The following is a 14,735-nucleotide window of genomic DNA, read 5'->3' as shown; positions in this document are numbered from 1 at the left end:
AAGATGTGCTCTTTCTGCTAATATAGGTTTGTTCTTTCTTTTCAGCTTCATTTCAGCATGTTTTTTAAGCTAATTTCAGCTGCTTTTCAGCATGTTCTTCTGCAATAATCATTCACACTGCATTTTTGCAGGAAATGCAATTTCCCTAGTTTAAAGTTCACTTTGTTTTAATTACTTGCACTACAACGTGAACGATTTTATCACCCTGTAAATGTCATCTGTGGCCACAGTGACTCCATTTAACAGAAGCTGGCCTGATTAAGGAAATGATCAGAAAACCCACAGAAAATATGTGGGCCAGCAGTTTGTCTCTCAACATAAATGTCAACATGCTGTATTTCTACACACGCAAAAAAAAAGAAAAACATATTGAAAGAAGCTTTGTGATGTCTCATCCAGATTCTCATAAAAGAAAGCTTTAATAAAAAGCAGCCAGAGCGCTGAAAGGATGCCAGAAATGTTGCTGCCAGATGATTCAACATTCCTGCAAACAGTTAAAGGCTGCGAGAATCATTTCACCACTGAAACGAATGCTAAATTCCAAAGAGAAGTTCAAATGTAAACATAAAGACTGAAGCATACTGTAAACTGTTCTTTCAGGGTAGTACAGTCAGGTAACACTGATGTTTCTGTATTCAGGGATTATCTAGTTGAGAGAAAGAGAAGCAGAAAAATCTTACCTCCACCTGAGCGAGTCTTCTCTCCAGGTACTGGATTATGAAAGCATCCTGGGAAGAACCTTGGCTCTGGACTGATCCCAAAGTCAAACACAGAGATACGACAAACAGAAGCATCATCCTTCCTCACTTTTCTGCTCTTAGTGTCTTAATTCTTAAAAAAATTGCAGCTGCAGGAACGTCTTTAGGGAGTTGCTGTCCTCTGAAATGCACTGTATGGATAATATTTCCTAATTTTCTAGCAGTCCTGCAAAAGGAAGCTTGCCTCAGTCAAACCTTAGCCTCCCTCTGCTGAAAAACAGTTTTTGATTACCTAAATGCTCAAATTGACTTTCTTCCTTGCATTGCATGAAGTTTTTATTCTGTCAGAATTTTAGCTGCTGAACTCGTCTTTTTCCTTGTCAGATCCAAGTTATCTTCACCTTCAGTCCCTCCCAGTTTTGCCCTTTCAAAGTCTCTGCAAGTCTCTCTCTCTCGTTTGTTTTCTGGATTTTGTGCTTTGTGGTATGAAAAAGAATGCCAAAGAAGGAGGGGGGAAAACGGCAGAAATCTGGTCAGTGGTTCATTTAAAAAAAAAAAAAAACAGTAACACTCACCAGATGGTTTTTGGACACGTCCTCAGTTCCCCACAGAAGCTGGCACATTAAAAGACTGTGTGCAATTCAAAGACCACCCTGTTTTTCATTACACAGTAGATTCAATTTGCATTTATTCTTTTTGCAAACCATAAATCTCCCTCCAACAATGCAAGTATTTCCAAAATTCAAAAGGTGTTTTTGTAAACTACGATGGCCGTGGAGGCAAAAAGATACAAGAAACAGGAAGGCTGGTTGATTTTTGTCAGTTTCATGGTGACACATCTGTCAAAAGCCGTGGACACACTACACAACTTTCAGAGTCTTTACAGGTTTTGAGAAGACTTGGAGTGACAGAAATAAAAGTCTGGGTGTCCCACACTTCTTATGCTTCTTTGGGGGATAACAACAAGATTTGTTAAACCAACTAAAGCCAACTGAATGTGTCAAACTCTTGTGAGGACGAGTTAAAGATCAACAATTGTGGACTTGCAGTCAAATTTCAGACCAAAAGAAAAACGGATAAAAGGAACATTTATTTTCTGAACATGACCAACGTGCCCCTCTCACATTTAAAAAATATTTGTTTGGACCCCCCCTTCACACACACACATTTACCATGAAATGTTAGTTCACCCAGCACCATTTTAATTTTTTCATGAAATAATCCATTCCACTTGATTAATAGGAGAATACTCAAACCTCTAAAAGTCCACTCCAGGTTTTCCTGTTTACCTACAACAACTCACCACCACACTGCATGCGGTGTTTCCTCGGGGTCACTTGACTTGGCAAGGGCGCTACGAGGGTAAGAGGGGGAGAAACCTCTGTGTTGTTAGCAGAGTGTGCTCTATTCACACAAGGAGAGCTGTTGGTCAGGCTACTCTCTAAAATAGTTACTGAATCAAGATTTACTTATGTAGGTAAACGTAGATGTTTAACAAATTATTAAAATACACCAGAATGCAGGAAATGGCATCTACTCCCCCCCCCCCCCCCCCACACACACACACCACCGATGGTCAGAAAAACAGGAAGGCTGCAGTTTTCAGACCTCATATAATATAAAATAAGGTTATATGTTCATTTTTAGACATCACAAAACTAACATTTCATTTTGTTAAGTGATATTATTATTATTAGACAGCAATACTTCAGATTTTTATCACTGTTTTTACACCATGCTGTCCTCCACGTTGCTGTTGGGTGACTTTTTGCCCTCCTGGTGCAAAAATCCGCTCAGCTGTTTGACATCCCCATCTTCATCACATTCCAGAGGATTTTAATGGGTCTGCTGGCCCTGACAGGGTCTGGATCTGATGGTTCTTCATCCACACCCGATTATTTTGAGTTACTATAAACACTGTGCTTTAATATCCAGCTAGTCCTGTGGCAAGAAGAAGATCACAGCAGTGTTTTAGTATTTTTCTTTCTTTCTTTTTTCAGGTTATCACTAAATCAGTAGAATAAGGTGCCACTTATGTTGGAATACAGCAGACAAAGAAGTAAAATATATATTTTGCATTTGAAAATCAGCTTTTTCATTTTTTAAGGAGTACTTACCCTTGATTATTTTTAACAGTGAAAACAAAAAAAAAAACATTTCTCGGTGTCAGAAAATTCAGTATTTTATTCTTCATAGTAGAAAAAAATACTCAGCTAAACGTGAATTATTTTTTAAAATTTTGATTTAATTAAAATTCCAAGTCTTCATTTTTAATTGCTGGTTGATTTTATTTGACAAAATGAGCAGGATATGATTGGATGGATGCTGTTTGACCAATCAATAATCTGCTGCTCATCCTACTGTTCAGCACTGAAACTGAATTAGTTGACAACAAAACTCACCAATCAAAAAAGAAGACTTTTATATATATAAACGTTGAAAAATCAAATTAGATGTTCCTGAAAATTGTAAAGATTGAATTCAAAGGCAAAAAATTCAAATGCTAACTGTATAACATTTTTGGTGTTTTAATTTCAATGTCTTTTAAAATTCCACATCTGGTGAGACATTTACTTTGAGAAGTTTTATTTCTGCTCCATCTGATCCTGATGATCAAAGTCTAAAATGTGTCACTGTCTTTAAAATGCTGCTGGCAACTACTTTTCTCTCCTTCTGGTTGCTTTTCAGAGCCACCTGGGTCTGTTTCCTGTGTATTTGTGATGACGGACAACATCTGGATGTTTTCACTGCTGCATCACAACTCATTCATTTAAAACATTCTGCTTGCAGAATGTGGCAACACAGGATACAACAGTCAAGGAAAAATTTGTTGTTTTTTGTTTATCATCTAATATGTTGATGCTCCATGTTGTCTCTGAGGGACAGATTTCTGCCATGAGATGGTGCTACAACCTCAAGAGTTATTGCATTTTTTTTTTTTTTTTAAACATAATCTATAAAGTATAGATTTCCACCTGGTGTGTCTTCAACAGCAGCTGCTAATCTAACAAGAAATTAATTTCATTTATTAAGATGTCATGGCTATACATGGATAAAGAAAAGTGAAAATGTACTAAAAAGAAAAAAAAAAGGTGATTTTAACATAAGGATAACTAAAATAAACTGATGCTTTTTTTAATAGAAAGTCTGGTGTGTGATCACCATGGCAGATTTTCTTCGGCCTTTGGAACATATGAAATGTGAAGTCACAAGCAGCTCAAAGCTCAACCTTGGCACTTATTTTGAAGACTCCTGTTGATTAAAAAAATAAGTCAGTTAGCATTTTTTTTTAATCAGATTTACAGATAGAAAATTATATCACATTTCAAATTTAAAAAGTCCAACTTCCTTTTTGAATAGTCTCCATACTTTACTTTGTAACATCATCATCAAAAAGGAAAATAAGGCATTTTGTTCCTGCTTTCATCAAGAATATACTAAAAATGTATTTAAACCTATAAACAGATGAGCTGGCAGTGTTTGTCTGCCGTTTAGAGAAGGAGCTCCTGTGTGGCTGCAGCACTTCTGAATTGCACTACCTTCTGCATGTTTCAGCTTGACACTACACTTAACTGCATTAAAGCTATAAAAGCACACAGGCAGGTTAAATTAGTTTAATACTTTACACATTTTTTTTAAAGTTTTTGTTGGTTTCTGAAGGTTTTAGAAGGACTTTATGTTTCCCCATAAAGTTGAACTGTCTGAAAATGTTGCATAGCTTGCTGCCATTTTGTTTTATTTCAAAACCTATATGGGAAAAACAAGAACAAAAAAAGGCTTAAATTTTTTTTAAATTCATGCAAAACAAAAATTGGATCAGATGTAAATGACACAAAGAAAATGTCAGTGAGCGTGGAAAGTCATGATGAAGATCACCTCAGATCCACAAAAATGAGTGACAGATAAAATTATAAATTCATTACAGGATGAGCATTCCTTGAAGGAATGCATATCGCCCACAGCCTCTCATGTTAGAGTTTTGAACTAAAGTTATATTATATGGAGAGAAACAGCTATAATCATTTTGATCAAACCTTATAAATAACTTTATGCACAGTTTCATGCACTATTGTGAAATCTTGGGGGTAGCTCGAGGAGTATATGTTAAGGATGATTCTCAGAATGTAGATGACTAAAATAAACAACTTTATTACAATAAAACAAATGGCAGTTTCCAAAAATAAGAAAATAAAAATAAAAACTCAGAAGGAAACGCGTATGTGAAAGACTCAGGAGCAAACCAGATTGTGGTGTGATACCAACAATGCACTGATGTGGGAAGGTCCAGACAGATTATAGAGACAAAGAAACGTGGGAGACTGACTGCAGATGAGATTACAGGTGGAGAGGGCATGTCAGGCTAACTGGGAAAAAAAACCAGAGGGACTGGCTGAGGACAGGTGAATGATGGAACAAAAGAACACAGAGAAAAATGAAAACCCAAGTACCGTATTTTCGCCATACAAGTCACTTTTTTACATAAATTTGCAAGTCCTGCGACTTATACACCAAATTGACCAATATACGTTTTTCCCATATTTAAAACCAAATTTTTGACTGAGATCAGATGATTTCATTCATTCCGACATGGAAAATACTGAACACTACCATTTTCAGCCGCTAGAGGGCCATCGAGGAATATGGCAAGCCAAGTGTCTCATTAATAGATAAAAGCGACTATTAATGTGACACTTTGCTTGCCATACAGAGCCACCTTCGTCTTGCTCCAGAACTCCTGGAGCAAACGTCAAATCAGCTACATTTCACCGCGCCACCCAGGCGAAATGCAGCTGATTTGACCATTAAAGTGCATTTATTAAGGAAAAGTTCAACTGAGACACACTTTTGCTGTAATTTCAAGCAAACAAGTAATTGTTTTTAAGAGTTAACCTTGTTACATTTTTGTTAAAGTCCTCCCATGCACGCTCCCACGGCCACCATTTGACAGCCAATCAATTATTGGCACAACACCGGCCCACGTTTCCGGGTGGTTAGCGGTGACGCATAATAGATGCGACTTATATGGCAAAGTGACTTATTTATGTTTTTCCCCACCTTATTAGACATTTTTGGACTGATGCAACTTATATGGTGCTGCGACATGTACGGCGGCAAGTAAGAGAAGTAAAACCAAACGTAAGACACAAATAATCCCAACATGAAGACTGTAAATAGACCAAAAACAGACAGATCAAGATGGAGCTCAAATGTGCTGTGGTAGTAGCTGAGAGTCATCTTCATCATATACTTTGAGCTTTAACACTTTTTGCAAAGAGTGGCTGTGGCAGCCATGTTGAATAAAAACTGTCACGAGTGGAGGCAGAGAATATTTAAATTAAAGGAGAGGAAGATTAAGTTTTTTTTTTTGTTTTTTTTTTACAGTTTTATTTTAGGAAATCAGATAACCCTTAACCACTTTATAATTTTCCATCTGTGCGCACCATACATGTGAACATACTGCATACTTAAGCACATTAAAACATGTCGTCATGAAATATTCATGGTAATTTGCAGAGGAGTGTTATAAAATATCCATGGAGTCTCAGCAAGACATCTGATGAAGTTCACGGTGATGAGCGACAGCAGTAATCCCAGGAGCTGTGTGTGCGTGTGTGTGTGTGTGTGTGTGTGTGTGTGTGTGTGTGTGGGGGGGGTACATATACAGTAAGTGGGCAGAAATGAGTATTTCTGTCAAAGAGTATGTTTACAGTTTTCATGTATGAGTTGTGGTTAATGTTTCATGTCCTGTTGCGAACGTTATTTTCTGTGTTTGTGTTCAGCTTTTTGTCTGTGCAGACTTGAACGTGTGCACAACTTTCACGTGTTGATGTGTGTGTTTGTGAGCATTGATGTGCATGCGTGTGAGTTTGTGTGTGTCTGAATGATTGAGCGAGGACGCCAGCTTCCTGCCACCCTCCGTCTCTGACCTTTCCGACCAGTCTCTTTGTTGGGCAGATGATGAGATTTTAATGGCTGCCAGTGGAGACAGACTCCACCTGGGTTCTGCTGACTCTGACGAACGTGGAAAACAAACAGAACAAACAAAAAATAGAGAAGAAATTATATTTTCTTTAAATACCAAAGTAAGGATTTCAGTATAGTGCATCTGCCTTTAACAAAACAAATGCATGTCAGAATCCAAACACTATCTGTGGTTTGTTATAATTTTCTGTTTGCTTCTTGTTTTTCAGATTTGATTTAGGTTTTGTTATCGTGCTGCGCCCAAAGGCGAAGGAGTGATGGTTTTTGCTCATGTCTGTGTGTGTTAGTTTGTTACCAAAAAAATCCTATAAAATCATGGAACGATTTGTAATTCATTAAGGAAGTATTGGGTGTACACTTACAACTGATTAACCTTTGAAGTGTGATCAACTGAGAGCTGATAAACTATAGCAAACACAACAATGGCTGTAACTCAATCAGTTTTACAGATATTTTGCTAACAGCATGTGTGGTAGTATCTGAGACTGATTCCCAAAATATATTCTGTCATTAACTGCAGGACTCAACTCTGTTAGCAAAATATCTCAAGAATCAGTGGACAAATTTAAATGAAACAGTACCTGTATCTACATTAATTAACTGTTGGAGTAAACCCAATTCAAGATGACCACCACAGCCTGCCTAGACATGAATACCTCAATGACTAATGAGAATCAGAATAAGCTTTATTATCACTATACCGGAATACAGTGAGATAATGTTCGTACAGTTGTACGAAAGATGGACAGAGTGCAAGTTTGTCATAAATGGGGTTTTAAAGGTTGAACCCAAGGTAGCAGGCAGGACACCGAATACTCCAAATGTCAAAAATCAATATAATTTATTAAATATATATGCTGACGTGGCAGCAAAACTCACATTTACATGTGATCCTGGGAAACACAGGGCGCAAGGATGGCATGAAGAGACAATGATCGGCTGACAAGGAGTGAGGAACACAGGCTTAAGTAGACACACTAATGAGGACAATGACAATCAGCGGTGAACGATGACAGGTGGGAGCAAGAAGAACACATAAAGAGGAGACAGGAGGTCAGGACTAAGACACAACAGAAGAGGGGGCCAGACACCAGATAAACACAAATCCTACAACGTTGCTGCTGCTGAGAAGCGCGGCCCCTTATTCTTTATCAGAATACTTTTAGATAGAAAAAGGGAAGAACCATGAGGATGGATAGTGGTATTACAAAAAAAGATCTCTTCACATCTTGTCCTATCAGGTCATGATTTGAGACAAATCAAAAGAACTCTACCAGCAAGCCCATTCAAAAACAGGATTACATATGCATTTGACGGCAAGGTGTTGAGATATGTCCATGAGCGTTTTTCAGATAGGCCACAGTTCTGATAATGTTGTTTCAGCCGGCAGTTCTGATAAGCCTGCACAGAAGTTTGGGGGTGGGGTGTGATAGATGAAGATTTTGTCCCTAGTTACCTATGACCCAGGAGAAATTTGATAGTCGGCCCGTATCTGAGGCCAAACGGGGGAGTCAGATTCAGATAAGCCTCGATTGTTGATTTTCTTCAGGCAGACAGATTTTTTTTTTTTCATCAGCCTTGAGTCCTTCTGGAACTTTCTGATTCAAAATGGCCTGATTTATGGGAATCCATTCCACTGATCCATGTTATGAGCCTCCTTCAAGCTCGATCCCACCATGGTGACGAGTCCCAGAAGCTGCAGGTGGCCTGCGATTCTCAGAAATCGCCTCCACCTTACAAAAATCTGATGTGGTAGTAACTGACGGTTACTCACAACACATACTCAAATGAGCACGAACATGTTTATTACTCGTTACAAAGTCCTTTTAATGTAAAACTCTGGCATGAAAGGTGGCGGGTGAAATGTATTTCTTCAAGGAACATTCCTTCAAATTGTCTCCTTTACTTCTCAATTAGGTTTTGTTCAGATTTTTAAATTTAATTTTTATTTTTTTATTTTTTAAAAGCGTGGCATTGACTTGCCTTCTGCTCTCGTGTCACAACAATCACTGCAACTGCTTGCCACCTCACCTTTCCTGGTGCATGCAGTAAAATCAGGGGCTCAGTGAAGCTCTCTGTGTTTCCAACATTTTCGCCCGATTACTTCGTGACCTTTCCTCTCTGTTCTCTTTTACTCTGTCACTGTCTGTTTCTATCAGACTCTGCTGGTTGTCTGGGCTCCCGTGGTCCTACTCTTAAAAATTTAATTACCAGGATGCTCCCCGGTGCAGCAGGCCGAGATGAATGCCATGCCAACCCCAGGTATTTAGATTAATTGGGCTTAAGTCAAGGGCATTGTTGTACGGGCTCAGTAGCACTTGGGCTGCCAGAAACATGGCTCACTCTTTCATTTTCGTTTCCAAAAAGTCAGTTCTGTCATTTCTGTTAAGAAACTTGCCACCGGAGTTTGAGTACAGAGTGTTCACCCGTTCAACTTAAAGTAAATTCATTTCCAGATAGCCACCTAAGACAACTGACTCACTATAACTCAGTCAGTTTTATAGATATTGCACTAAAGTTTGGTGTGATAGTTGTCAGGATCTGTGTTGTTGGAGTTTATTTTAATTATTGTGCTTTTCCTTGTGTTTTTTCAGATCAAGTATTTTCTCCATTGTTTCCCTGCAGCACCATCTATTCCTGCCCCGCCCACTCACACCTGACCATTGGTCTCACCTGTAGCCTCTTGCCTCCTCAGCCCTCACTCACCTGATGTCGGCCATTGTGCTTTATGGCATGGCTGTCGTTTTCTGCGTCTCCTTGAGTTTGTTGATTAATATATTTTGCTGCCACACCAGCTTTTTCTTTTGCATTTTTTTGTGATTATTAAATCTAGTTTCTTGATCCCCTCATGTTGATCTGCATTCCTCGGTCCTTTCTCTCCACTAGCCGTGCCAGTTATAGTCGAGACGTGTTCCCAGCATATATTTTTAAAGCAAACTGATGGTGCAAGATCAATGTTTAAAACTTTCCTAATAACTATTGTGGTCAACTTTGTCTGTCAGCAAAATATTTCATGAAACGCTGAATGAATTTGGATAAAACTTTTAAAGTTTTCACTGGATGCACCTTTAAAACTCATTAACAGTTGATGTCAAGCCAGCTCAAGACTGCCACAGTCAACTAATCTTATAAAACACAAAGCGACTACGACAGATTCAATTTTCCAAACATTTAGCTAAATGTTTGTGCACTATTATTTGAGAGTGTCCGAACAAACACGTTACGTTGCACAACTCTTTGCTTATGATCTTTCATTTATTTTATTGCTAGATTTCCTGATTGTGAAGCACTTTGCTCAATATTGTTGTTAAAGTGCTTAATGAATAAAATTAACATTGACATAAAACGTTGGCATTAATTGTTGAAATCACCCCTTTTTATTTGAGCATAATGCATTATGGACTGCTGGACAGATTAGTGTAAAACTCTCAGAAAGTAATAATTGGACGTACATCAGTTAACCTTTGTGGCCCAGTGGGTAGAGCGAGCAGTCATTTCCCAAAGAGAAAATCAGATGTTTGATTCCACCAGTTTGCATTCAGTTTAATTTAGCTTGTTTATAGGCGACCAATTCACTACCCATGTTGTCTCAGGGCACCGTACAAAACATTCATATACATTTAAAATGCCAAGTAGTGAAAGTTCTCTATCAAAAGAAGCCAACAGATCGTGCCAAATCTCCACTTCTTTGTAACCTCCCATCAGCGCACAGGCGACAGTGGAAAGGAAAAACTGCCTTTTAACAGGAAGAAGCCTCCAGCAGAACCAGGCTCAGGATAGGCGCCTGTGTGCCCCGACTGGCTGGGGTATATCATGTCAAAGTGTCTATGGGGCAAGACCCTGAAACCCCCATTGCCTCTGATGTGCCCCTTTGGTGTATGAGAGGGAATCCGGTTAGACTCAATAGAACAATTTATTCAGATTAGCTTTCTGGCTTTAGTAGATTGCTGTATGTCTGTGTGTGGCTGAGAAAATGAGGGCACAGATTGGGTTGAAAAGCACTTTGACCATTACCTTTGGAGTAAACTGATATTTTCATTCAACTGAACTGATCATTTCTGATAATCAACCAATTATGTGTTGATTAAAGCTAAGATTGAGTCAAGGTTACAGATGTTGAGTCGGATGTGGTAGTAGCTGGGAGTCATCCTCAACACAAACTCCAGGTGCTAACAGATCATTCAATCTTAGATGGCATCACTAGCATCATTTACAAGGTTTGACCAAAATGGCTATGACTATAGCCTTTCCAATCAAAAGTTTATCTTTATTTAACAGTGACATAAAATATAAGCAGTATGCTTATTTAATTTAAACCAAGTTTTTTTTGCCCTCATTTAACTTAAATTAGATTAAATGATGATGCATTTTTATAATGAAATTAAAAAGCCAATTTTATTCTAAGTTGTAAGACAACAAAATAGAAAGATTATCAAGGAAGGTGGTTTTGCAACACACTGTATGTACAGTAAAGGCTCGGCCTCAAAGCTTTAATTTGCTGTGTTTCTATCAGCAACATGCAGCTGTTTCCAATAAAAACTGATAAATTGCATGTGTACTAGTTGCCTAGGACTGCGTAGCAACCAAGGTTAGCAACTAGTAAACACAGAGGCACTAAAAAGGAAGTTAATGTGACTTATATTCACTGTGTGGAAAGATAAATTATTAATGTTGCTCGGTACTAATTAGCACATATTTGCTGGCTATTTATTAAGATAAGAAAATGACAAGGCCTTTTTTTTTTTGTTGATGCGCTCTCTGAAAGTGATCATTAAAATTAGTTACTGCAGATTCTATGAAACAGCTCACAAGAAATTGAGTTATTTTGCAGCGCATGTTGAAAAATGCTTCTAATGTCCGATTAATTGTGCCAAAGCCATTATGACCTGTTAATGGGACTTTAGGAAAAAAAATAGTTTGAAATTTAACAGTTTGTGTCAGCAAGGAATCGAAAAGTCATAAACCTTGTATGAGTCGTGACTCATTCTATGCTCTGGCAGTAATGGGTTATTCTTTTTATTATTTTATTTTAAAAGGTTTACATTGTTACATTGTAAATTTTGCCTTACTGACTGGGAAGAAGGTGGCACAGTTGGTATTGTCAATAATATCAACTTCAATGTAATGTAGTGTAAAGTGCTGAATGCTGAGGTATTGTGCAGAAATTAGCTGAAAAAAGTTTAAACTGAGCTATTAAAGCCAAAAGAAGCAAAAGCCATAGCTAATGGCTAAAGGAGTAAAATGCTACCATAAAACAAAAAGCAGCTAAATGCAAGCTGAAAGCTAAAAGGAACACACAAACAAACAAAACCTAAACAAGCTGTATGTCAATGTGCCCTGTTGCTGAGGGATTTGGATAATGAACGTTTGTAGTTTTTGACCACCGAGTGCAATGGCAGAGCTAGGGGGTGGCCAATGGTGGCCTTGGCCATGATAGATACATTTTTAGCCACCCCACCTACCATACAGTCAATTGAGGAAACTATAATTTTAAGCAATGAAGAAAATTTAAGTTGTCCAGTTCACAAGGTTCACATACTGTATAAATATATTGTGGTAGCCATGAATTGGACTGGATTTTCACGTGGCACCCCAACTTCTGAAATAAACTTTTCTTATACCTACATTCAGCCACAAACCAAAATGTAAATCGGTACCGCACTTATTTTTCAAGTTATTGTGCTCACAATATGCACGGATGGTATTTCCAATTCCCCTTTTTCGCTCCACAACAGGGGGACAAAAAGTCAGAATTTCTGACTTTTTTCTCAGATTTCTAACTTTAATTTCAGAATTCTGAGAATTTTTTTCTTTTTTTTTTGTACTGTGACTAATCCTCTGCATAAACAGTAACATAGGAAGGCAAAGACATGTAAGCATGTTGAAAAAGATTTCTAAGAGAATAATGTTTTAGTAGTGACTGAAGCAATTTTTCTGTATTTCTAAGGGAAAAATATTTGATACATATTTTGAAAATGATAAAAGTTAGAAAAAACAAAAATTACAGCACCTGTTTCCTGAATAAGCAGGATATTTTGAATATACGAATGGCCAAAATAGCCCAAAGTATGCAGAATTACTGGTAGTTAAATTGAACGACCTGCTTTCTGGCTCAGACTTTCTGGCTGCAGTCCTATTTGCAGCATTAAAATGAAATGACAGTTTTTGAATAACAGAGCATTCATAAAAACATGCCTGACCAACAAGTTGTTTTTATGAATACTTCACACTGTGGTGCTAAAATCACAGAACAGCTCTAATAAAGCAGCTTGCACCATGTTCACATCTTCAGTGACAAATCATACCATGTTTATTCTAATGCTAATGCTTTTTAACGCTTATTGATAAAAGTAAACAGCTTGTATGAAAGAAAATCTTTGTGGAAAAAAAAAGAAAACTATAATTGTCTTCAAACCACTTTGTAAACAAGAGAATTACATCATGTCTGCTTTTGAGCAACCCGCTTTTTGCATTAGTCCATTTTAAGCTACGTTACACTTTCCCTTTCCTGGTTTTCTTAACCTCACGTCTTCACAAACGTGAGAAAGTTTGAAGCAACACCTCCAGCTGTTAGCTCTTTAGATGGCCCCAAAACATCAAAAATAGATGAGAAGTGGCCGTGGTTACGTCACACAACCCTACTGTTCTAGCAGTATCAAAATAAAGGGTTGCTGATCAATAATTAAAACATTGTTCAACTTTATAATAAGATGATAGTCAAGCAGGGAGGACATAAGGAGACACACACAGCAGAGTGTAACAGAAGACATTTTTGCATGATGAGCAATAAATTCAAAGAAAGATTCAACAAAAAGAGGAAGCCTATCCGTGATGAAGGACATAAGTTGCCATAGAGACTGAAGCGAGACATTTACACGTGTATGGGTGAAGGAATGCAATGGTACCTCTCCAAATGCACAGCAGCCACAAGAACCATAAGAACAGCGCCACACAACCCGGAGCTTTTAGAGGGTGACCTTTTCACTATTTTGCTGAGCTACAAATCACTGCATGAGTGATGAAATGCCTTCGATGGCAAAAGGAAAATGGCTTATTTCTTTCATGGTTTGACATCTAATTGGGAAAAGAAAGCGGTTTGTTACCCCAGAAGACAGGATTCCTGCACTGAGATCTGCTTTCTCTACGAGGATGAATTCTGGTTTATGTCTCCATTTGGAATTTATCTTACATTTCTATGTGAACTGATAATAGTCACATCAATCTATTTATTAATACCTCACAAAAAGAGTGATGTTTTGTGGGCTAGTGTGCAGCTGAGTCTGAACAATAAGGTGCATGAACATAATCTTAAGGTCTCAATTTTATCATGAGATCCATGGAGCTTCTATATGCACTGTATCTTGATCTGGATCCTGGGGATCTGGTTGATTTATCCAGTGGTCTATGGGCAAGAGGCGCTTAGGATTCCAGCTCCTGGATCTTCTCCATTTTTCCCCCCTTGTTTTCCCAGGGTGGAGCTGTGGGCTGGCTGGATTTCTACTTGGCACTTCTGGGTGCCAACTCACCTTCATCAGCTCCACTAAGATGAACGAAGACCATCATCCAGCACCTAATCAAATCATCAGCTTGGTGATTGTAGTAGCCACTCTTGAACATTCCATGTCTAAAGCATTGATTACAATGCATTTAACTTTCATGTGATGGCTGGACTGACGCATCTTGCCTGGTGTTTGAACATTACCTTTGGTTCAGAGTCTTCTCTGTGTATCGCTGATCAAACCTGAAAAGAGAATCACCAGATATCCTTTAGTCCGCCACTGCTTCATTCTTCCCTCCTCAGCCCGTGGATCTTTGACCAGTGCTTCAAGTCCTCATTCAAATTAGCGCCTGAAAGACCTTCAAATGTAGCAAACAGTTCAACACCCAAACAGACAAGTCTACTCAAAAGCTGTAAAGGTCTTCTTCTGGAGGCTTTGTTTTTAAAGAACCCTAACAAAGACAAGCAAAAAAGTGAATGCAACAAATAACTTGTAAAACACAATTAAACTATAACAACAAAAAAGGTTGAATCATGTCATCTGGACTTCGTTTTTT

General features: G+C 38.1%; 1 protein-coding gene across 1 annotated transcript in view; it reads right to left on the bottom strand.

The window, feature by feature from the left end:
* olfml1 (olfactomedin-like 1) overlaps window positions 1-797 on the bottom strand; it is an 11,562-nt gene extending 10,765 nt beyond the window's left edge. Inside the window, exon 1 of the mRNA XM_037682640.1 lies at window positions 681-797. Coding sequence (XP_037538568.1) covers window positions 681-797 — 117 coding nt within the window. The remainder of the gene's footprint in view (window positions 1-680) is intronic.
* Window positions 798-14,735: the final 13,938 nt, after the last annotated feature.

The sequence above is a fragment of the Nematolebias whitei genome, chromosome 10, assembly GCF_014905685.2.
Source record: "Nematolebias whitei isolate Nwh7 chromosome 10, NemWhi1, whole genome shotgun sequence".
In the NCBI taxonomy this organism is placed as follows: Eukaryota; Metazoa; Chordata; class Actinopteri; order Cyprinodontiformes; family Rivulidae; genus Nematolebias; species Nematolebias whitei.
This window is presented reverse-complemented; position numbering and strand designations above follow the sequence as displayed.